General features: G+C 44.6%; 1 protein-coding gene across 1 annotated transcript in view; it reads right to left on the bottom strand.

The window, feature by feature from the left end:
- Nucleotides 1-1,313: 1,313 nt before the first annotated feature.
- Nucleotides 1,314-25,049, bottom strand: part of ARF3 (ADP ribosylation factor 3) — a 26,385-nt gene continuing 2,649 nt past the window's right edge. Inside the window, exons 2-5 of the mRNA XM_056562226.1 lie at nucleotides 11,346-11,549; nucleotides 8,030-8,140; nucleotides 3,037-3,161; nucleotides 1,314-2,952 (exon numbers count right to left, since the gene is read on the bottom strand). Coding sequence (XP_056418201.1) covers nucleotides 2,791-2,952; nucleotides 3,037-3,161; nucleotides 8,030-8,140; nucleotides 11,346-11,493 — 546 coding nt within the window. The 5' untranslated portion in view covers nucleotides 11,494-11,549 and the 3' untranslated portion in view covers nucleotides 1,314-2,790. The remainder of the gene's footprint in view (nucleotides 2,953-3,036; nucleotides 3,162-8,029; nucleotides 8,141-11,345; nucleotides 11,550-25,049) is intronic.

Raw genomic sequence — 25,049 nt, 5'->3', positions numbered from 1 at the left:
CTCCTCCCAGCTGCTATGCTTTACAGTGAATGACAACTTTTCTAAAGCAATGAACACTGTATATTCCATGAGCCATTTACCCCAGGAACTCTACCTAACAATAAACCCTGTAAAAGCTTAATTTATTGCTGTCAACAAAATGCAGATGGATTACTATTGAAATGCAGTTAAGTGTGGCACTACCAATTGCATCACACCCTAAATAAATTCTTTACTTGAAGAAAATTTTACCTTTAGTCCATTCATGCTGCCCGAATGATATACACACAGGGACTTGACAACCAAGCTGAACAGGCAGAGAGCCGTCCCGTGTGACTCTTCTCCATGTTCTGAGATCAGATGTAAACTATACTGCCCCTACAACTTTGAAAGTTTAAGAGTAATGCATAGCAGTTTGTAACAAGGGGTCCTATTGCCATTACATGCGGTTCGGGCAGCATGACCCTGCTTTAAAGTGGGTAGTCCAGTGGTGAAAAACGTATCCCCTATCCTAATGCATAGCAGTTTGTAATCCTAAGGATAGGGGATAAGTTTGAGATCGCGGGGGGTCCAACCGCTGGGGCCCCCTGCGATCTCTCTGTACGGGGGCCAGGCTCTCTGGCCAGATAGCGGGTGTCGACCACCGCATGAAGCAGCGGCCGACACGCCCCCTCAATACATAGCTATGGCAGAGCCGGAGATTGCCGAAGGGAGCACTCCAGCTCTGCCATAGAGTTGTATTGAGGGGGTGTGTCGGCCAGCGCTTTGTGCGGAGGTCAACACGCCCCCTTTGCGCGGGCTGTCGGGGCCCCCTACAGGAGATCGCGGGGGCCCCAGCGGTCGGACCCCCCGCGATCTGCAACTTATCCCCTATCCTTAGGATAGGGGATAAGTTGTTCACCACTGGACTACTCCTTTAAAGCCTCATTCACATGTAAGAATTGGCTGATCATCCGTTTAGAGCAACAATATCTTAACAGTGATGTTTTGTGTATAAAATGCAATAACCGAGAGTGTCATAGAGACTATATATGGAATTCATAATTCTTTAGAACTATAGCAGAGATGACAAATTCACCAATATTTACTTCAATGTGATAGCCTTCTATTTTATGTCCTATTTCCCCAAATCCTACAGTAGCAAAGGTTCTCTAAGAGAAGACCAGAGATAGAAAAACAAAGAAAACAGCAGCAAGCAAACATTATTCTTGGCATTTCCCAAGATGCCTTGTTTACTGCCAAGGGCCAAACGTTACCCTTCCCGGGTCCACCGAAAACGCAATCTCTCTAAATCTCAAATTTCTTTAAGGAAAATAAACATTAAAAAAGATATGAGGAGTGATTTTTGGTATCTGACACTCCTGTCATTTCAATAGTCCTTATTATTCCATCTGAAAACATTTTGCAGACAGAAAAAGGTCACTTGGAAAATCTGTTTTAAATCTATGATGTAAAGATGAATCACCTTAACACTAAATCCCCATCATGCTGTTTGATTCACAGAGAGTAACAAAGTATTCAGCTTAAAAGCATGAGTGCCATGGTCTGTTTTCTTTCATTTAGAAGAATTTACCAGGACAAAAATATATTAAAACTGAAGTTAAAAAAATAAATAAATAATTAAATAAATAAATAAATAAAAATTTAGCAACGGCTAAGTCTGAACAAGTGTCGGTGCCGATTGTAGAACATAAAATATTTTTACTTAAAGGTTGTAATGCAAATATGATGCTATTGGAAGGTCATCAGCTGGACGGACTCCCGGTGATGTAACTGACAGGAGTGGAGATCGCCACAATGACTTCATTGGGAGCTGCTCCAGTCTTTATAAATAAGGGTGGTGAGACTACAGCACAATGTGCTCAAATAACCTCTTATTTCATTACAGCAGGTGTTTAGAAACTAAAAGGACAACCCACATGCACAGTTCATATACATTAAACTTTCCCACTGGATTAATACAGTTGCAAAGGAAATAAATACTATGGCTTTTGCAGTCAGTTTTTTTTTTTTTCACCACCGAAGATTCATTTCACGAACAACCATGAAATCTTCATTGCACTACACTTCACTTCAAAACACAGTAAAGAAGCCAGCTCTTGTGTGTATCGGATATAAATGAAGCACAAGAGTAGCGGAGTGCGATTTCGGCACCGCCCCGAAAGATCTAGGCTGATCTGTACCACAGTATACCAGACAGAATGAGATCCTTATTGGAGTACAGAGATCAAAAGGTTAATAAATTATTGTAGTAAGACGTTTCAATCACTTAAAAAGCACCCAAACGTTATGTACCCTTTTCTTGAACTAAAAAATAAAATTAAATATAAAGTTCACTTGGTCGGTGTACTAAATATTCTTGTATGAAGCACTGAAGACAACCTGCCTTAAAAACAAACACGATAAGCCAAATACATCTCTCAATCTTCAGGGAGCTTCCACAGAACATACAGACACAAAACAGCACAGCTCCCAAATCCTTTCCTTCCCAACCCTGTCTACAGAGGGTAGATTGCTATGGCATGTACTGCCAAATCTCACAAGTCCTCCCCCACCCAAAATCTCCAAAAAGGACAAATAAAGAGCAACAGCAGCTGGATGAGTCAGAAGAAACACGGCACCCGATAAAAACACCCCAAACCAAAACGGCAAAGTAAGCGAGTGTGGAACCAGGAGAAGCAGGTGGGATAGGGTGGTATTTGTCGGTAGCCAACCCCAACCTGCCCTAGCTGAAGAGGGAATTTTGGATGGGGGGATTGGGGAGGAAGAGTCAGGCGCACGCTGGGAAGGCAGAGGTAGGGCCGGGAATCATTACTTCTTGTTCTTTAGTTGGTTGGCTAGCCAGTCCAGGCCCTCGTAGAGACCATCTCCACTGGTGGCACAGGTGGACTGGATGTACCAGTTGCGATGACGAAGAGAATGAAGGCCGAGCTTGTCTGTGATCTCTGCAGCATTCATGGCATTAGGGAGGTCCTGTAAAGAGAGTATAGAAAGATTTGATAAGGAACATGCTTAAAAAAGAAAGACACACAGAACAGTGCTGCACTTCAAACAAACCTGTTTATTTGCAAAAACAAGCAGTACAGCATCCCGAAGCTCATCTTCCGCTAGCATCCTCATTAACTCCTCACGTGCCTCATTAACCCGTTCTCTGTCATTACTGTCAACCACAAATATTAAACCTGCAAAAGGAGAGGTATGATTTTTATCTGTTCTAATACAACAAAGACCTCACAGAAATCATTAACAACTACAGATTACCTGCACTGCCTAGTAGAAGTTTAGAGTAGTCGGAAACCAGTCCCCATTCTGATTAGATTATCGTCTGGTGCTCTGTGCCTCTTCCTCCCCCTGTCTAAATAGTATTTATAAGAGTCTATTCCGCCGGTGGAATTCTGCCTCAAATCAAAACCCAATACACTTCTAGGGGATTCTGCACTCCTGTTGACTGAAATTCCGAAGTGTCAACGGGAGTGTGGAATCCCATAGAAGTGTACTGGGCTTGCATTTGAGGCGGAATTTTGCCAGCGGAATTCCACCATGTGAATAGACCCTAAGACTTCTGAGGACAAAGCTTCAATATCTGATCGATAGGTGTACAACAACCAGAACTCCGCAAATCCGCTGTTTTCCAGAACCACGGTGCTCACATACACAGTAAACAAAGCCGAAGGCAGACAGCTCTGTACACTGTGTAGAGGCCATTCTGGATAACTGCAGCTCAGCTCCCATTCACTTCAACAGTAACTGAGCTGCAATAGTCTCCATGGCCACTACATGGTGTATAGAGCCGTCTGCTTCCTGCTCTGTTTTGTGTATAATGATGCTGAGGCTCTAGCAAACTAATTGTCGGGTGTCCCGGGTGTCAGACCTTGACATATCAAATATTAAAGCCCTATCCTGCAAGTCTACTTATTCATATTTGCTTCTAAAGACAATGACTGACCAAAAAAAAACTAATAATGCACCAAGAAGTTGTTGGAATTGAATGAAGCTTTCTATGTGTTAATTTAATAAAGTTGATTGGGGAAAAATGTAAAACTGAAAGGAGACCCTAGTATTCTATTGGAGTGTGGATACCAGATGAGACACTCTTGGGCAAATTCTGTATACTATCCTGTGCCACATTTTCCCACAGATGCTGCAGCTGAGCCTGTAGATCCTGCACAGGTTGTGATAAAGGGGTTATCCAGGAATAGAAAAACAGAGCTAATTTCTTTCAAAAACAGCTCCACGTCTGTCTCCAGGTTGGGTGTGGTTCTTAAACTCAGTTCAATTTAAATGAATGGAGCCAAGTTGCAATTTCACACCCAACCTGGAGACAGACATGGAGCTGTTTTTGAAAGAAATTAGCTGTGTTTTTCTATTCCTGGATAGCCCCTAAAAATGGGAGATGGAAGCCATGAGAGGCAACACTTGTGGCCGCAGAATGTCCTGCATAAATCGCTTAGCTGTTAGTGTCCCTCCTGTCACTATTAGGGCTGACCGACTGTCATGTGTTGGCTCCCCAGCAGTTGGCTCAGTATATCGCTCCACAGAAATGGCAGGATAGAAGTGCTCACCACAAGACTTCATAACCAAACCCAAGTGTCATGTCTGTCCTGGTCTTTGTTCACACACAGCTATTGGATTTGCTGTGTGTCACCAGTTTTATGTTTCTTGGTGAAGGAATAGCTAATGTCTCTGGTTTTTTCAGCTTCAGCCTCTGTTGTCCAATTGCCTTTAGGGTATGTCTATTTAAGTTCAGCACTGACTAGCTTCAGTGCTGGTGATTGACTTAATTTCATCCTGACTTGCTAACATGCTGGCTATGCTGCTAATGGAGGCTTGATGAAACACTCTTTATTTGAGCTTTTAATCTACTATCTCTGTTTTAGCATGCACTTTGTATTTTCTGGTTTTAGCCATGTTAGGTGACATGCTCTTAGTGGATTTTAAGCTGTGTTTCTTTAGTCGGTTTTAGGATTTGTTTATCCTTTCTGCTATGTGTCTGTTCACACTGTGTTTTCTCTTGTATCCGTTTATGTGAAGTTCTGTGTTTTATATTTCTGTTTTCCTACTGGGCCAGCATCCAGACCACATGGTGTGTGTGCCGCTGGCCAGTAGTCTATTTGGATTTATTATTAATGGCTACTCCTATAGTGGAGTGGAGTATCTAGTTTGTGTGTTCAGTGTGAATAGTGTTCTATAAATTTATCCTGTGCATCTAGGCATCCCTGTTACCGCTCCATGGGAATCCTTGTCTACTGGAGGTGTTCTGAAGGGATTGCGATTATTCCAGTCTTGTGTTGAGTGTGAACAGTGTTCTATAAATATATCCTGTGTAACTAGGCATCCCTATTACCTGTCCATGGGGACTTCGTGTCTACTGGAGGTTTGCATAGGGAATGTGAATATTCCTGTTTAACGATAGATCCCGTTTACCTGTCCGTGGGGACTCAGAGGGTATTGTTATTCCTGCGTCTACCGGAGGTTTTTCTAGGGGATTCAGCTGATTCCTGTTTTGTTTCTGGAGTATGTTCAGACTCATCCGTTTTCCTGTCTGGTGTTTTGAACTCTATGGGGGAGATTTATCAAAACCTGTGCAGAGGAAAAGTTGCCCAGTTGCCCATAGCAACCAATCAAATCGCTTCTTTCATTTTTAACAAGGCATCTGCAAAATAAAAGAAGCAACCTGACTAGTTGCTATGGGCAACTTTTTCTTTGCACAGGTTTTGATAAATCTCCCCCTATATGTTTATTAGTTCTATTCAGATCTTTGGAGTTCTGTACATGACTATATGACTGTCCAGTCTGTACATGACTGTCCTCTGTTCACGACCACGGATCTATAGTGTCCTCTGTTCACGACCACTGAGTCTTCTGTTAATGTCACGCTGATATGGTGTCCTCTGTGCTGCTCACTGATCTGTGTCCTCTGAACTTGTACTATAGAGTTCTATGTTCCTGTTTTGTTTCTGGTTTGTGACCGACTATTTGTTAGTATGTGTTTTTATTAGGCCCCTGCACTTTAGCTCAGGGAGGGACTGGCACCCAGTGGGCAAGTAGGCAGGGAGAGCGGATTTAGGATCAGTTTAGGGCTCACTCTCCCTGTCCCCCAGTGGGTCCCTAACACCAAGGAGTGTATAAAAATGTGCCACCTTTGTCTGGATGGTGAAAAAAGGAAAGTGTGGGAGCTGCTTGTGCTTGCTGGCAGATTAAACAATCCTTTCTAGTGATTGTTTGTCTGGGCTATTCAGAGCCAGTTCAACATTGCTCCCTATAACTCCCAAAAGCTCCCAGAACAGGTTAGATGGTGGGCAATTTGTCAAAATGACCATCCTACTTCTCAATGTTTTCAGAGTTTGTGCTTTATCTTTATTTTTGAGTGTAAAAGCACAGGCTCAACAAATCAATTACCATTACAACAGAATAGTAAATACAAGCATTTGAACAGAGAAAAAAATTTCAGCACAAATGAGCCTCGGGAAGTCAGCGTAGAAAAAACATAAGGAAATCATTGAGCACTATGGATATAGCTGTCTCCTATACACAATGGCTAATGTGCCAACTGACATTCATTATAAACTGCTGGCAATGTGAACCTACACTATAGATAGAACAGATTAAATGTTTAGCTTGCATGTAATTCTGTGCACAAACGAACTGTCAAATCCTTAAAGGGGCACTCCGCCACCCCAGCGTTCGGAACATTCTGTTTCGGAAGCTTGGAGTGGGCAGCGGGGTGTCGTGACATCACAGCTATGCCCCTCGTGACGTCACGCCAAGCCCTCTCAATGCAAGTCTATGGGAGGGGGCGTGGTGGTTGCCACGACCCTCTGCCGCCCACACCCAGCGTTCTAAACGAACGCCGGGTGCTGCATAGAGATCGCGGGGGTCTCAGCTGCCGGACCCACGTGATCAGACATCTTATCCCCTATCCTTTGGATAGGGGATATGATGTCTAGGGGTGGAGTACCCCTTTAAAGAGTACCTCTCATCAACATTTTTTTTTATATTTTATAGTTTAATAAATATAGATTAACTTTGTAATTGGATTCTATAAAAAAAAAAAAAAAAAAAAAAAAGAAATGTTTCCTTTTATGTGTATTTTCGTTTTGAAAGTTTGGTCACTAGGGGTCTCCCTAGGAGCCCCTGTCCGCCAGCTTTTTCAGTGATTTTGGACTCACGCCGGCCTGGCTGTTGAGTCTGAAATCGCATACTCAGCGCAACTCCCTGCCTGTCAATCAGACAGGCGGGAGCAAGCGCTGTGCGCGTATCCCTGCAGGGCACAGCAGCTCTGTCCTACGACGTTCCTGCTCTCTGTATGGTACGTGTATAGCCAAACAGAGAGGCGGAGACTGCCGTCCCTGCCCTGTACTCAGCCTGTATGCGCGCTACCGAGAGGGAAGGGCGGAAGAAGGGCGGAAGCTGGCCCTGGCAGACATCAGATGACGTTGCGCCTGCCGGGCCACGCCCACTTCCTCCCCTCGTACACAGCTCCAAACTGAGCTACCGAAGATAAGAGGAAAAAAAGTATTTACAGGGGGTTTTAACTAGAAATAATCACAGGGATAGAGATAGTTAGAGTCAGGGACAGATGGGGAGGGGGATTAGGGAAAGTTTAGTTGATGATAGGTACTCTTTAAAGGTTTATGCAATAAACTTTTTAATGTGTATTACAAAAACTGACAGGGGGAAGCGGTAAACATGAAAGCATAAGGTAAAATAGACCTCACAAGTTTTTAACCTGCAAACACTATTGACTATTTACAAAAATATATCCGGCTTACATAAAGATTCTGAAAAAGCCGTTCCTGAAAAAAATAATTATTTTATCACGCCATATAATCTGTGTCCTTTACACTTACATAACGTCCTAGCCTTCTAATCTGTAACCACAATTTAGAAAGGCAGAAAATGTTTCATATGTTCTACCAATAGGTTCATACATATTACCATTAGGCAAAAAACAGTCTGTGCATTGAAGTAGTGTAATAAAAGAACAGATTTATGGATTTTTACGCACATGAATAATGGGTGAAAACAATAGTCTTTAAAAACTGCTCACCCTGAGTGTTCTGGAAATAATGTCTCCACAGTGGCCGGATCTTGTCTTGGCCACCAACGTCCCACACTGTGAAGCTGATGTTCTTGTATTCTACTGTTTCTACATTGAAGCCTATGGGGAAAAAGAACAGTGTCTACATTAGTAAATGGAGCTCTAAAAAGACATACTATATCAATTCTCTATGTAAAAGAGGACCGATCAGAAGCAGATTAAAAATTTTTGCCCCCCGATAAAAATGTGGTGCACCTGTTGCTTTAAAAAACTTTTGGCATGTCATGAAACATGCCAAAAGCGCAGCAGACCAATCCTATAGGCTTACATTGTACATTTGTCTCTACAAGAACGTCAAAAGTTTTGGGACAGTGTCCCTTTAACGCTATTAATATTATTTTAAAAATGTAAAAAAAAATACATACACACACATACATATACATATATATATATATATTTAAATGTTCACTCAAATGTTTATATAATGTAGATATCAACATAATATGTAACATACATTGGTTAAAAAAGGAGTACATTTTTGGGTAAAGAAAAATGCCCTGTGCACTGAGGACAAGCAGGGCTCTGTACACTGAGGACAAGCAGGGCTCTGTACACTGAGGACAAGCAGGGCTCTGTACACTGAGGACAAGCAGGGCTCTGTACACTGAGGACAAGCAGGGCTCTGTACACTGAGGACAAGCAGGGCTCTGTACACTGAGGACAAGCAGGGCTCTGTACACGGAGGACAAGCAGGGCTCTGTACACGGAGGACAAGCAGGGCTCTGTACACTGAGGACAAGCAGGGCTCTGTACACTGAGGACAAGCAGGGCTCTGTACACTGAGGACAAGCAGGGTTTTGTACACTGAGGACAAGCAGGGTTCTGTACACTGAGGACAAGCAGGGCTCTGTACACTGAGGACAAGCAGGGCTCTGTACACTGAGGACAAGCAGGGCTCTGTACACTGAGGACAAGCAGGGCTCTGTACACTGAGGACAAGCAGGGCTCTGTACACTGAGGACAAGCAGGGCTCTGTACACTGAGGACAAGCAGGGCTCTGTGCACTGAGGACAAGCGGGGCTCTGTACACTGAGGAAGAGCAGGGCTCTGTACACTGAGGACAAGCAGGGCTCTGTACACTGAGGACAAGCAGGGCTCTGTACACTGAGGACAAGCAGGGCTCTGTAAACTGAGGACAAGCAGGGCTCTGTACACTGAGGACAAGCAGGGCTCTGTACACTGAGGACAAGCAGAGCTCTGTACACTGAGGACAAGCAGGGCTCTTTAAACTGAGGACAAGCAGGGTTCTGTACACTGAGGACAAGCAGGGCTCTGTACACGGGGGACAAGCACGGCAAAAAACATTTTTGCAAATTACCCTTTAGGAAATTCATTTCCATTTTGATTAACTTATTTTTAAAACTTTTTTTTATTAAATGTAAATTCCTTACTATCAGAGTTGTCAGATTATTAGATAAATTATTGTTACGCCGAGCGCTCCGGGTCCCTGCTCCTCCCCAAAGCGCTCGCGGCGTTTCTCTCCCTGCAGCGCCCCGGTCAGACCCGCTGACCGGGAGCGCTGCACTGACGTGGCCGGCAGGGATGCGATTCGCATAGCGGGACGCGCCCGCCCGCGAATCGCACCCCAGGTCACTTACCTGTCCCGGTCCCCGGCTGTCATGCTCTGGCACGCGCGGCTCCGCTCTCTAGGGCGCGCGCGCCAGCGCTCTGAGATTTAAAGGGCCAGTGCACCAATGATGGTGCCTGGCCCAATCACCCTGATTAGTTTCCACCTGTGCACTCCCTACTTATACCTCACTTCCCCTGCACTCCCTTGCCGGATCTTGTTGCCTTGTGCCTTGAGAAAGCTTTACTGTGTTACCCATACTGTGTTCCAGACCTCCTGCTATTCCTCCATTGACTACGAACCTTGCCGCCTGTCCCGACCTTCTGCTACGTCTGACCTTGCTCTTGTCTACTCCCTTGTACCGCGCTTATCTCAGCAGTCAGAGAGGTTGAGCCGTTGCCAGTGGATACGACCTGGTTGCTACCGCCGCTGCAAGACCATCCCGCTTTGCGGCGGGCTCTGGTGAATACCAGTAGCAACTTAGAACCGGTCCACTGACACGGTCCACGCCAATCCCTCTCTGGCACAGAGGATCCACCTCCAGCCTGCCGAATCGTGACAATTATCACTGTATGAAAGGACAGATTAATCGATACGTATAATAATTATCTTAAAAGGAAAACGGTCATCTGTTCACGCACACTAAACCCAATACACTGGGTTATAGTGTGGGTGAACAGGAGACCGATGAGGGGTTAATGGGTTAAATATGTACCTGCACTCCGGAGATCTGTCCCGCCAAAGATCTTCTTTTACCTTCAGTAAATTGTACACTGAAGGCCCGCCGACTCAATTTGAATATTCTTTGCCCCGGGTAATGTGAGCTCTGCGCAGACTGAGCGCTCACGTGACTCATAACAATGAATATTCAAATTAAGCCTGTTTGTGCAAAATCTCTAATTTATTTTTTTCAATTTCCCCCCAGCCTCCAGTATACCTACATTATGCCCCCTTGAATAGATTCTACCCTGTCCTCCCATCTCCTGTGGCCCAGATGGGCTTATATGCCCGTTCTTCTTCCTCTGTCCCTCTTTAGTCCAGACTACATATCAGTCTGACAGAGACTACAAGGGCCAAAGATTCCAACCATGATGTGCTGAGGGGCCTGGCTTATCATGGAGACGCAGGTGAGGGAGTGGACGCCAGATGGGCCGTTTTACCGTAGGCAAGTGCTGTTTCACACTGGTAGAATGGGCAGAGTTTTTAAAATAGGTGTATTAAAAAAGTAATACACTTCCCAGGAGGGACCTAAATAAATATAGTTTTATATAAGCAGATAATCCCTTTAAGAGCATATGTTAATAATGCAAACCATTCTGACATTGCTTACTGCCTAGCACTTTACCGTATAATCTTATTCTTATCTGATTTGATGTAAAGCTTCTTATTATAAAGACAGTCGCTCAGATTTATCAAGCGGTAAGAGACAAAAGATTGGCTGATATACCCATAACAACCAATCACAGCTCAGCTTTCATATCTTAACAAACTCTGGTAAAATGAATGCTGAGCTCTGATTGGTTATTGTGGCCAAATCACTCAATTTTTTTTTATCTTGGACAAAATGAATCTGTGCCAGTGATTCTTCTAGTTTGCACCTTACTTATTGCAATTATTATAATTACAGCAAATTATTTTTACTCAGGTGAAGTGCATTTGTATTGAAAACTAAAAGCTATGGAGTTGCATGTACCATACCTATAGTTGGGATCGTGGTCACAATCTCGCCAAGCTTCAGCTTGTATAATATAGTGGTCTTTCCAGCAGCATCCAGCCCCACCATAAGTATTCGCATTTCCTTCTTTCCAATAAGACTTTTAAGCAGATTTCCAAAGATGTTTCCCATGGCTCTGTACTCAGGATGACACTACTAGCAGGTAACTCTGTGACTTGTGCTCTTTCCTGGAATGACATTAAACACAAAGCAAGTGAGAAATCTGAAGACAACAATAAGTTCAGACTGCCTTAGGCCATGTTCAAACTTTGGAATTTCCTTTCCGGATTCCACATTGGAATTCGGCACGAAGATTCCGCTCCAGCAGAGTCCTGTTGAATTCAACGAGATTCTGCTGCGCCGTGCAGGCGGCAGAATTTCCGTGAACAAAGCCCCAGGCTACCATTGCCCCTGAACAGATGAACTGCTGCAGGGATGTCAGATGTAAGGCTACGGTCCCACGTAGCGCTTATGCAGCGCATTTCACCCTGTTTATTTTCCGTTGAGCATACACACAGGGATATCTGGTGGTAAACCATGTGTGTTCAGTAAGGTTTGGAGGTAGGGGGCGTGTGCCGGCGTGACTGTGACACGGCCCTGCCATCAAACCTCACTGAAAAAGACAGCGCAGCCGCCAGGTAGCTGTGTAAGCGCTATATGGGACCGTACCCTAAAGGTGTATTCACAAGTTACCAGGTAATGCTAACAGGGACTCTGTCATGCATAAGGACTCATTCACACAAAGGATTTTTAAGGCAGAATTCCACATGGATTCTGCCTTGCTGCAGACTACCATTGCTTTCAATGGGTTTTGCTCTGCTATGTTCATGCAGTAGAAGCTCTGCTACGGAACTGCCGACACGGATTTACATTTTGGTGGGAGAATGAACATGTTCCAGGATCCAACAATAAAAGCCCACAAGTCAATGGGACTTTGAATTTCGGTGCTTATTTCTGAAAAAAAGGATTTCTCACATTTATTCTGCACTCAATACCCCATAATGAGATTGTAAACAACATGTTAGAAATATTATTAATAGGAGAAACCCTTTGCTATGACACTTGTAGCTCTGGCTCCTCCCATTTCTCTTGATCATCTCTGAGATGTTTCTATACCTTGATCGGAGTCACCGGAGGTAAATTCAGGTGATTGGTAATAGAGAGCCCAGTCTATTTTATTATTATATAAGATCTCACAGCTGACAGTGTATATCAGAGCAAAAAATAAGCCATGAGGGGGAAAAACCTGCATGTAAAGCTTGGAGACAGGATTGTGTGGGACACAGATCTGGGGAAGAGTACAAACATTTTTCTGCTTTACTGAAAGTTCCCAAAAGCAAAGTGGCCTCTAGAATTGTTAAATAGAAAAGGTTTGGAAAAACATGACTCCTAGAGCGGGCCACCATACCAAACTAATTGGGGGTGAAGGACCTTAAGAGGTGACCACGAACCCAATGATCATATCCTGTGTGCAGATGGGAGAAACTTCCAAATGCCACATGATTTGGAAAGGGTCTGAAGGCATTTAAAATGCATTGTATCTTTAATTTTTTATCTCCAAGGTCCTTGCCAGTGCCGAGATATAGAATGTAAGAGAGACCAGGGTTAGCCAGTCCATTATGTCTTACCACCATTGTGGCCACCAGCATACACCTTCCCACTCTTTCATTGACAGTGGGCACAGAGGTGGTAACTAAGAGAAGATTGGCTGGCTAACCCTGTGCTCTTGCCGTGCTGAGGAACACCCTCTGGACACTTAGCCTTATTTGAAAATGAACTAAAAGGCTTATATCTCAGCACTGGAAAGGAACAATTGAAATAAAAAAGGTATGCCTGGGATCCTGATCATAGCTCAGAGAAAAAGGAACAAAAATAAAACAAGGTGCCCTAAGTGCAGTTTTTCACAACTAACAGCATGCTGAGAGTTGTAGTTTTGTATCAGCTGGAGGCACCATGGTTGGGAAGCACTGCTGGGAAGTAGATAGGTTAACCCCTAGTGGTAGGCAGGTCCCCCTTATATAGTAAGTAGCTAAGTTTGAGTAACTCACTGCTACTTACATCTCCCTGTTCCCTGTGGGGACTTCCTGGCAGAGGTGCACGCAGTGAGTGACGTCATAGTCGTCCTGCATGACACGTGCGATGACGTCACTCGCAGCGAGTGATGTCATCACACCTCCGCCAGGAAGCCTCGCTATAGGCTGCAGCATACAGCTGCGGTCTATAGCAGTTTAGCGATGGGGCAAGATAGTCTTATCCGTCATATGTGAATTCTTCCGGCATTTAGCGCTGCTTGCCCGAAGCAGGGTTAAATGCCTGCCGAATTCACCTGCCCGGAACTGCATGTCCCGGGGCGTCGGGTGATACAATTCCCACATCCCTGACTGTGATATATGCTTTTACAGGTGGTGGACTCTTTGTTCCACATCCCCAGGTGAGCAATTGAAATATACTAACTTTGTTTTATATAACCGGTTACTGAAGATACTGCACTAGGGACGTCCCTATTGGTTCCTTCTTTTTCTTTTATATATTTCCTATTTCTTCAGTGTTGTCACATGAAAAGATATGGAAATATTCACAAAAATATGAGGTATGTACTCACTTAGGTGAGATACTGGGTATGGATGTATTTCGAATACTGATAAAATGCTTTATATATTATTATATATTATATATTTCCTTTCCTTTCTTCAGTTATTGGCACATTCAGCTGTAAAGTATATATATATATATCCCGGTCAGGATGTAAATTATGCATCTCTAGATCTGGCACAGATGGTGTGAATTGTGCCCTGATCCAGCAAGATCCAGGCAGGTTGTCAATTATTTATAGACCCGGATGGACAGGGAGCATTATTTTCAATGCTGAATTCATTTAACAATGTCGGACATGTTGTTATGAACACCACCTGTATCTGGCAGAATCTAGGGCACCTGCTGAAAATATCCATGTAGGTTAAATAGCAGGAGGATTCTATGATGGCTGTTCACGTTGTTACAGATCAGTTTTAAAGGGGTACCCCACTGGCCTGCGTTCAGAAGTAAATGTTCCGAACGCTGTTTTTGCGCTGCGGGGGGTCGCCACGCCCCCTCAATGCAATTCTATGGGAGGGGGAGTGACGGCCATCAGGCCCCTCCAATAGACTTGCATTGAGGGGGTGTGACTATGATGTCACGAGGGGGCGTGGCCAACCCCTCTAGCGCCGAAAACAGCGTTCGGAACATTTACTTCCGAACACTGGCCAGTAGAGTACCCATTTAAAGGGGACAGTCAAATTGATATTGCCCGACCCATGTGCAGCCCAAACTCATTACTGGCTCTGTTGTACCGGGACAAAAGGTCCCTGTACACTTCAGTCAAAGGAAGTCCGAATCCACCAAGCTCGGCAGGACAGGCTGACTGTTTGAAGTGTATGGTGGGGGGGGGGGGGGAGGGGTCTCCGACAGATACCAGAAAAAAGGTGCAGGTATGCTGGATTTCATGACTTTCTTTTGGCCCAAAAATGGTGTAACCAGATGTTACCTGGGAGTCAACAGGGAAATATGAAATGCCAAACCCACAGAGTTCTTTTCTCTTTTTTTTTTTGGCTCAATGGCTCAGTTTTTAAATTCACCCCATGCTCTTGGTATAGCATTTATTTTTTATGTGACTGGGGGGGGGGGGGGGAACCCAACCATGATTGGATATTGACATTTTCCCAGCCACCACCCCCCTCCCAATACACTTAGCCGTGCCACCTGATGTGTCTGGGAATTTCTCCCTGCCTTTACCCCACTTGATTGACAGGGCTGGTCTACTTTATCTAAGTGCCATGGCATAGTTCTAAATTGTCACCATATTTCATAGCAGTGTCTAAGTGGAACTAAGGTGGTCAAAGAGTTTTTTCTTTTTGTTACTTATTGGCCCTGATTTACTATTGTAAACCCAACATGTTTTGTAGGGTTATGCACCAGATTCTGGCACATTGCGCAACCTTTTCTCAAAAACCCACCATATTTACTAAGGTTTCCACAGAAAATGTGGTGGATTTGAGGTGAGGAAAAGCAGAAAGATCACATGTGTAAAAAAAAAAACCTTAGTAAATACAGTGGGAAAAAAATTGTAGGGAATTAAAACCCACAAAGAAAACTACACAACACTCTTAGTAAATCAGGGCCAATGTTTATGTTGATGAACCATCTCTACCCTGTTGTATTTGTAAGGTGTAATCTTATCTCCTGCACCCTCAGCTCCCCAAGCTCAGCGCTGTCCACTTGCATGAAATGGTGGTTTTGCCCAAGGCCACAAACTACTATTCCCAGTACTACCCGTGGCACTGTTTTCCTCAGGTCTTTTATGAATCTTGCCCAGTCATCTCTTTTATTCCTTGCAGCTTCCGCTTTATTATTTATTTATTTTTGCACACCCTGCTCCTGGCCAGGCAATTTCCATGTTCCGCCATGACACTCCATGACGTCATGTTGATAAAATGAAAAAAGCATGCATGCGTCCAGGGCAGGATCCGATGGGTCAGGCTGCCAGAGATGGGTGAGAGAGGCTGTCACATGCCCAGCGGCAGAGCACACAGTAGCCACTATGCATATTCATGATGTGGGAGGATAACACGCTGACCACGGGAGGAGGGGAAAAACACAAATCATCGCGGACACATTGACAACAATATGGCACAGACACACATAGTGAATTTTATCAAAACCTGTCTAGAGGGAAAGGGACCCAGTTGCCCATAGCAACCAATCAGATCGCTTCGTTCATTTTGCAGAGGCCTTGTGAAAAATGAAAGAAGCGATCTGATTGGTTGCTATGGGCAACTGGCCAACTTTTCCTCTGGGCAGGTTTTGATAAATCTCCCCCACAATTAACGGTGGATGACTGTAACAGCAAGCAACAAAAACTGCAGAACAGAAAACAGGTAAGTGAAACAGACAGAAGCATGGCATATTTAATACAGAAGTACATTAATTGCTTAATTTTACTCTATGCTGCTAAATAAAAGGACTTAAAGTGGTACTCCGCTGGAAACATCTTATCCCGTATCCATTTTTTGACGCACGCCTCCGCCCCCGTGTGATGTCACGCTCTGGGGACAGATTACAAACGGGGTGCCGCGTGCAAGATCCCGGGGGTCCCCAGGTTTTGTTTTCACGCTGTACACTTTCCGGTAAAAATGACATGTTTTCTTTATTCTGTGGGTCAATACGATTAAAATGATACCCATGTTATATGCTTTTCTATAATTGTACCGCTTAAAAAAAAATCTCAAACCATTTTAACAAAATTAGTATGTTTGAAATTGCCCTATTTTGACCACCTATAACTTTCTCTTTTTTCCGTATATGGGGCGATATGAGGGCTCATTTTTTGCACCATGATCTGTCGTTTTTATCAGTACCACGTTTGCTTAGGTTTTACTTTTTATAAAAAAAATTTTTTTTGGTTTAAAATGTGACAAAAAAAATGAAATTTTGGACTTTTTTTAACGTTTCCGCCGTTCACCATATGGGATAATTAACAATATATTTTAATAGTTCAGACTTTTATGCACGCGGTACCAAATATGATACCAAATATGTGTATTCATTTTTTTTTTTTTACGCTTTTTTGGGGTAAAATGGGAAAAACAGACGTTTTACTTTTTTTATTGGGGAAGGGGATTTTTCAAATTTTTTAACTTTTTTATTTTACATTTTTTTATTTATTTATTTTTTTTACACTTTTTATGTCCCCATAGGGGACTATTCATAGCAATCATTTGATTGGTAATACTGTTCAGTGCTATGTATAGGACATAGCCCTGATCAGTATTATCGGTGATCTTCTGCTCTGGTCTGCTCGATCTCACACCAAAGCAGAAGACCCGGGAGACGGCCAGAGCAAGGTGAGGGGACCTCCGGCCGCCATACTGGATGCTTGGGTCCCCGCGGCAGCGATGAGGGCACTCCGATCATCCATTCAAAGTACCGCACTGATGCAGATTCCGTTATCTGTATTGATCACGGCATCTCAGGGGTTAATGGCGGACATCCGCGCGATCGCGGATTTCCGCCATTACCGGCGGGTTCCTGGCTGCGCCGGGACCTGGCGCGCATGACGCGAGCACCGCTCCGGTGTTCGAGATCATGGCGGCGCATAAATGTACGTCATGGTGTGTTAAGTACCACGTCACCATGACGTACATTTACGTCCATTGTTGTTAAGGGGTTAAGAGTCTCCTCTGTCCTCCACTTGTTACCTGTATTAATGGCACCTGTTTGAATTTGTTATCAGTATAAAATACACCTGTCCGCAACCTCAAACAGTCACACTCCAAACTCCAATATGGCCATGACCAAAGAGCTGTCGAAGGACACCAGAAACAAAATTGTAGACCTGCACCAGGCTGGAAAGACTGAATCTACAATAGGCAAGCAGCTTGGTGTGAAGAAATAAACTGTGGAAGCAATTATTAGAAAATGGAAGACATACAAGACCACTGATAATCTCCTTCGATTTGGGGCTCCACGTAAGATTTCCCCCCTTGGTGTCAAAAAGATGACAAGAACGGTGAGCAAAAATCCCAGAACCACACGGGGGGGACCTAGTGAATGACCTGCAGAGAGCTGGGACCAAAGTAACATAGGCTACCATCAGTAACATTCTACGCTGCCAGGGACTCAAATCATGGAGTGCCAGACGTGTCCCCCTGCTTAAACCAGTACATGTCCGGGACAGTCTGACATTTGCTTGAGAGCATTTGGATGATTCAGAAGAGTATTGGGAGAATGTCATATGGGCAGACGAAATCAAAGTAGAACTTTTTGTTAAAAACCAGGGCTGTGGAGTCGTAGTCGAGGAGTCTGAGTCGGGCGAAATTTTGTGTACCTGGAGTCGGAGTCGGCAAACAATGCACCGACTCCTACTAAATTTAGATTGGAATGTCCCAATTCACAAAAAGTTATAATTAATGACTTCTCTACTGTAAGAATAAAGACCAATGCATGCAGTGCCTCACGTAACCGCAAAACGAACACGTTAAGTGACCGTGAAGAAGCTTTTCATGTGCTTCACTATATGGCACGCAACGCACAATTAGGAGCGGCAATACTTATACTTTTCATAGTGTTGTGTTCTGCTGTTATAGGGAACCCAAGGGTAACTTAACCTCTCACTGATAAGGGATTAAGTAAATATGTTTTTTGCAGGACTAGAGACACTTGTATAAGTGAAGGGAATGGAGGGTCAATAGTTCAAGACTGAAGCTGTAAACCATTGGAAAAACTGCTGTCATTCAGCTAAGGCTATAAAAACTTGTAAACTCCGATTGTTAGCTTAAACTTTAAACATGACTATGGGATTCTACTAGGTAAATCATGTTTTATAATAAATGCCCCTTCCTGGATCCTCCCACTGCCCTATCTTCAGCAGCAGATCAGCACACAAAAAGGAGAAGGCAGCAGCTTCTGCCCAACTACCTCTCTCTGCGAGAAGAGCTTAGAAGAACTTGGTGGGCTTACACTGTTCAATACAGTAGACTGTTGGCTTCCCAGCCAGTAGTCCTGTGGTAATGACATGTATGTTGAAATCCAATAAAGAAAGAATTCAAGTGCACTCACCACGTAGACTGCTTCTTCATTACTTTATTTCTTATCACAAAAAGACATAATGCAGGGAGACGACACATAGGGGGTGTGCGTGGATCATAGGAAAGTGTTCTGAGCCTCCAGATGGAGAAAAGCTGCTTCTCTTCTCACATCTGAAGTCATTGGTTACGTGGCATCAGACTATATGGCACATCCGCATGTCCATACCGTATACATAAAGCAGCACTTTCTTCACCATTTCAAGGGTCTGTGTAGAATGTTTCATCAGTCCCTATTGATAAGGTTATTATTTTTCTCCCATTCAGTACGTCCTCTAGTTTTCTATTACAGTACTCCTTGATGTCCTCTCTAAATAATAATAGGTCAAATCTGACACAATATAATTTTGAACTATTGTTCTACACAATGCATAATCTCATTTTGATTAAAAAAAAAATACTGTGCTTGACCAAAAGGTAGTGCTCAGAGAGCAATGCGCTAAAGAAAGAACATGACTAATACCCATTAGCTTTGTTATACTGCAAATAAGGAAAGCTGAATTTCTGTTTCTTAAGACAACATCTTTTACTGATCACAATGAAGTGCAATGCAGACATGAACATTTACAGAAAGCTTTATTCAATCTTGGAGTGCGGAATCCCATAGATGTCTATGGGCTTAAATTTGAGGCAGAATTCCACAACCTGCAGTGTGAATAGACCCTTAGGCACTGATCACACCATGGAATTTCACCACAGAATTTCCTCCGTGGATCTGTGATCTTCTGGAATCAGTAGCCCTGGCCGGAGACCAGATATCAGTGGCCCTGGCCGGAGACCAGATATCAGTGGCCCTGGCCGGAGACCAGATATCAGTGGCCCTGGCCGGAGACCAGATATCAGTGGCCCTGGCCGGAGACCAGATATCAGTGGCCCTGGCCGGAGACCAGATATCAGTGGCCCTGGCCGGAGACCAGATATCAGTGGCCCTGGCAGGAGACCAGATATCAGTGGCCCTGGCAGGAGACCAGATATCAGTGGCCCTGGCAGGAGACCAGATATCAGTGGCCCTGGCTGGAGACCAGATATCAGTGGCCCTGGCTGGAGACCAGATATCAGTGGCCCTGGCTGGAGACCAGATATCAGTGGCCCTGGCTGGAGACCAGACATCAGTGGCCCTGGTTGGAGACCAGATATCAGTGGCCCTGGTTGGAGACCAGATATCAGTGGGCCTGGCCGGAGACCAGATATCAGTGGCCCTGGCCGGAGACCAGATATCAGTGGCCCTGGCCGGAGACCAGATATCAGTGGCCCTGGCCGGAGACCAGATATCAGTGGCCCTGGCCGGAGACCAGATATCAGTGGCCCTGGCCGGAGACCAGATATCAGTGGCCCTGGCCGGAGACCAGATATCAGTGGCCCTGGCCGGAGACCAGATATCAGTGGCCCTGGCAGGAGACCAGATATCAGTGGCCCTGGCCGGAGACCAGATATCAGTGGCCCTGGCCGGAGACCAGATATCAGTGGCCCTGGTTGGAGACCAGATATCAGTGGCCCTGGTTGGAGACCAGATATCAGTGGGCCTGGCCGGAGACCAGATATCAGTGGCCCTGGCTGGAGACCAGATATCAGCGGCCCTGGTTGGAGACCAGATATCAGTGGCCCTGGTTGGAGACCAGATATCAGTGGCCCTGGTTGGAGACCAGATATCAGTGGGCCTGGCCGGAGACCAGATATCAGTGGCCCTGACTAGCATGCGGGCAGTAGGAGATTTAAAACTTATGGTGATGTTGGGGAGGTCCAGTAGCTTGCCAGTGGATGGGGTGATTAATGCAGGTTTCTGAGCCAATATCTACTATCACCCAGTTTGGTGAGCAGCAACGGAGGTGGCCAAATGTTGCCAGGGGGAATCAAATCCTGCTGTTTTGATGCCAGTCAGAGCCATTGATCCTCTGCAGGAGCCCAGTGCACAATGGTGGGAGTAGTGCATGCAGAGGTCAGTGGCTCTGATCGGTGGCAGGGAGCAGGAGATTTGAATTGTGGCGATGTCTGGCAGCCCCTGTAGTTGTTCATCAGATGGGACTTCTCTAGCAAATTCCACCAGATGATTGAACATGTTCTGGTGGAATCCAATTCCATGTCAGATGTTCTGCTACAGAACTTCTATAGTGCAAACTTAGATCAATGGGAGTCTACTGCAAGCTGAATCCACATGGAATTTCCGCAAAATTCCATAGTGTCAACAGGGCCTTAGGCTACCAATCTGAGTCTGTAGGTTTTGCAAGTGGAAGTTGAGGTAGACTCACACAGAGCAGATTTGTTGCGAAGCTTTTTGTGACTCTTCCATTCACACGAATGAGAAACCCATGCCCATACTGCGGGAAGCACCTCATTCAGATATAGCAAATGGATTTACAGTTGCAGACATTTTTACAACAAATCTGCTTGGTGTGAATATACCCAGTTATATTATCAGATTGCACCTATAGTGGTATTCTATTGGGAGTTGTAGTTTTGATACGCTGGAGACATGTATAGCTTGGAAGAAAGAAGAGACAGAGGGGATATGATAGAAACTTTTAAATACATAAAGGGAATCAACACGATAAAAGAGGAGAGCATATTTAAAAAGAAAAACTACCACAAGAGGACATAGTTTTATATTAGAGGGTAAAGGTTTCTGCAGTAATATCAGGAAGTATTACTTTACTGAGAGAGTAGTGGTTGCATGGAATAGCCTTCCTGCAGAAATGGTCGCTGCAAATACAGTGAAGGAGTTTAAACCTGCATGGGATAAGCATAAGGCTATCCTTCATATAAGATAGAGATAGACATAAGGCTATCCTTCATATAAGATAGGGATAGACATAAGGCTATCCTTCATATAAGATAGGGATAGACATAAGGCTATCCTTCATATAAGATAGGGCCAGGGACTATTCATAATATTCAGATTATTGGGCAGACTAGATGGGCCAAATGGTTCTTATCTACCGACACATTCTATGTTTCTATATTACTCTGATTGGACAACCCCCACATGCCCTGATGGGAAATATAGTAAAGCAAAAGCTGGAGATGCATGGGTACGGGGATCACTGGTCTAGTGGTTCAGAGTAGGACAGAGCATCAAGTGTTAACACAGTTTGCTGCAATGTTAGATTTCATTATTTTTATCCTTTATGTTTTTTTGATAGAAGTTGATGATTTAAAGGATCTGACAGCAAAGAAATAAGAAATAAAAAGTTCAAAGTGTAGTCTTAGCAGGGACGGCCCGCTTAGCCAATCACTGGCCGCAGCAGTGTCCTGCCTCTGTCACCGATTGGCTGAGCACGCAGGTCCTGCTGAGACTACAGATCTCACAAACAACTAAGAATCAGGGATTAGTAGGTGATCGAAAGTGCTGGAACAGTAGCTGTAGAGGAGTAGGGGAGGTAAGTATGGTTTTACTTATTTTAAATTTTTTTTTATTTTTAACACCAACCCAAGCAAACTATTACATTTTTGTCACTCCCAGACAACCCCTTTAGGGTCTATTTACACGTACAGTATTCGGTACAGATTTGACGTGCAGGATTTTCTGCTGAAGATTTCAATGTAAATTGAACACAGCTTGAAATCCTGCGCATAAAATCGGCACAGAATACTGTACGTGTGAATAAACCCTTAATGCTACTACATGTCCATGTTTAAATAGGGATTCCAGTCTTTAAATACTTATCAGCTGCTGTATGCTCCAGAAGAAGTTGATCTTTTTGTTCTTTTCTGTCTGACCACAGTGCTCTCTGCTGACACCCCAGTCCATGTCAGGAACTGTCCAGAGCAGGATTATGCTATGTGGATTTGCTCCTACTCTGGACAGTTACTGACACGGACAGAGTTGTCAGGAAAGAGCACAGTGGTCAGACTACTCAAATTCCTGTGTAGTACACAGCAGCTGATAAGTACCGGAAGGATTAAGATTTTTAAATAGAAGTCATTTACAAATCTGTTTAACTTTTTGGCACCAGTTGATTTGAAAAAATAATTTCCACCGGAGTACCCCTTTAATGTCTGACAATAGGGTGTCCAGCTCCTGTAGAGAACCTCCAAGAAGTAACAAGTTTTAGGCTTGGTTCACGCCACGTTGTTGCAATAGAGTTCCCATGTCAGGTTTTTGATGAAAAACTGATTCCTCAAAACCTGACTAAACTGTATCAAAATGTGGGTAAAAATTTTAACCCGTATACGGTTTGAAAAATGATGTCCGGTTGAATCCGTTTTTTTAAGAAAAAAAAAGACAAGTAAAAAACATAAATTTTGAACTTTTCACTCAAGTTTCACTTGGATAGGGGATAAGATGTCTAGGGATGGAGTACCCCTTTAAAACACATAATAAATTACCTATTTTGGACATTAAAAAAAAAGCCCAAAGCAACTGTCGTGCATTTAGTTGTAGGCCTAATAATATATACGTGAACTGTCAGGCATTTTCCACTTGAATTCAATTGGGGATGGACAAAAAAATATATATGCTCCAAATCTAAATTGAAAGGGGATACCTCGAGATGACGTTTTTCTTGTTTAATTTTTACGTTAAAATAAAAAAGAAGGCATACTCACCTACCCTGATCCCTTGCTGCACATGGTCCTCTCAGCTACTTTATCCCTTGAGGAACGCGACACTTAGCCAATCACTGACTGTGGCGGGACACCACTGCGGCCAGTGATTGGGTAAGCACTAGGGATCGACCGATTATCGGTATGGCCGATATTATCGGCCGATAATCACAATTTTGGGCATTATTGCCCCGCCCCGCCCCCCACACCGCACCGCGACCGCCCCCCCACCCCCCGACCCGCCCCACCGCACTGCCCCCATTGCCTCCCCCATCCCCGGTTTTATAATTACCTGTTCCCGGGGCCCACGCTTCTTCTTGCTCCTGCTGCGTCCTGCGTTACGCTGTGCGCAGTGACGTGCGCGACGTGACGTCACGTTAGTGGGCACAGTGACAGTTCAGGTGGACGCCACCGGAGCCAGATGTAGAGTGGACCCCGGAAACAGGTAATTATAAAACCGGGGATGGGGGAGGCAATGGGGCCGGGCCGGGGCGGCGGGTCGTGGGGGGGGGCAGTCGCAATGCGGTGCAGTGCGGCGGACGCGGTGCGGCGGGTCGGTGGCGGTGATAGGTCTCAAGACCCCTGGACAGGCAGGGGGAGAGAAGCGGGTGGCGGCGGCAGTCTATGGCACCGCAAAAGCCACTGCAGTGCATTGATTTAAAGCGCCCGCTTTAAATCAATGATCTGCAGCGGTGTTGCGGGGGGGATAAATAGCCGATAACTTATACCGGAATATCAGTATAAGTTATCGGCTATCGGCCCTAACCTCCACCGTTTATTGGTATCGTATCGGCCCTAAAAAAACGATATCGGTCGATCCCTAGCACCATTGTGGAAGATACAGGGAGGGTAAGTAAGTAAACTTTTTTTAAACAGTCTAGGAGTGCATTTGCGCCACACTTTGTGCCTCCGTGGCACAGATATGGCGGGAGACTGTCAAAACCGCCTGCTCTTGTATCCGCGCCAGACCCCATTTAATCCAATTACGTCATTTTTCGATTGTATCCTACTGTTGGTCCGGACTGAAAATCGTGGGTTCTGCTTTTTTTTTTTTAGCCCTTTTAGCCCTGGCAAATAGACAGATATGGTTGGAAAATGTCAAAAGCCGACTCAGTTTGGGTCATTAGATTGAATGGGGTCCGGCACGGATACAAGGGCAGGCGAAATCCGTGCCACGGAAGCATGGAAAGCGGTGTGAATGCACCCTTAGGCCAGTTTTACATCTGCGAATCCTGAACTGACCACTGACCGCAGAATTGTAGTCAGTCCGGGACTTGCAGTGGTAATACTAAAATGCATCCATAATATGCCTATGTGAAAGGGCCTGAGGGTCTACTCATCTAATCACGGGGGTACGTCCACTGTCCTCAAAAATGTGTAGCCCAGTGTGGAATCACCGCTTTGGATAAGTGGTTTGCAAACTGTGGACCCCCAGCTGTTGCAAAACTACAACTCCCAGCATGCCCGCAGTTGGTTTTGCAACAGCTGGAGGTCCATTGTTTGAAGACCTAGGATCTAATCCAGTGTTTT

The sequence above is a fragment of the Hyla sarda genome, chromosome 2 (assembly GCF_029499605.1).
Source record: "Hyla sarda isolate aHylSar1 chromosome 2, aHylSar1.hap1, whole genome shotgun sequence".
Classification (NCBI taxonomy): Eukaryota; Metazoa; Chordata; class Amphibia; order Anura; family Hylidae; genus Hyla; species Hyla sarda.
Note: the sequence above shows the minus strand (reverse complement) of the source record. Positions and strands in the feature narration are given on the sequence as shown.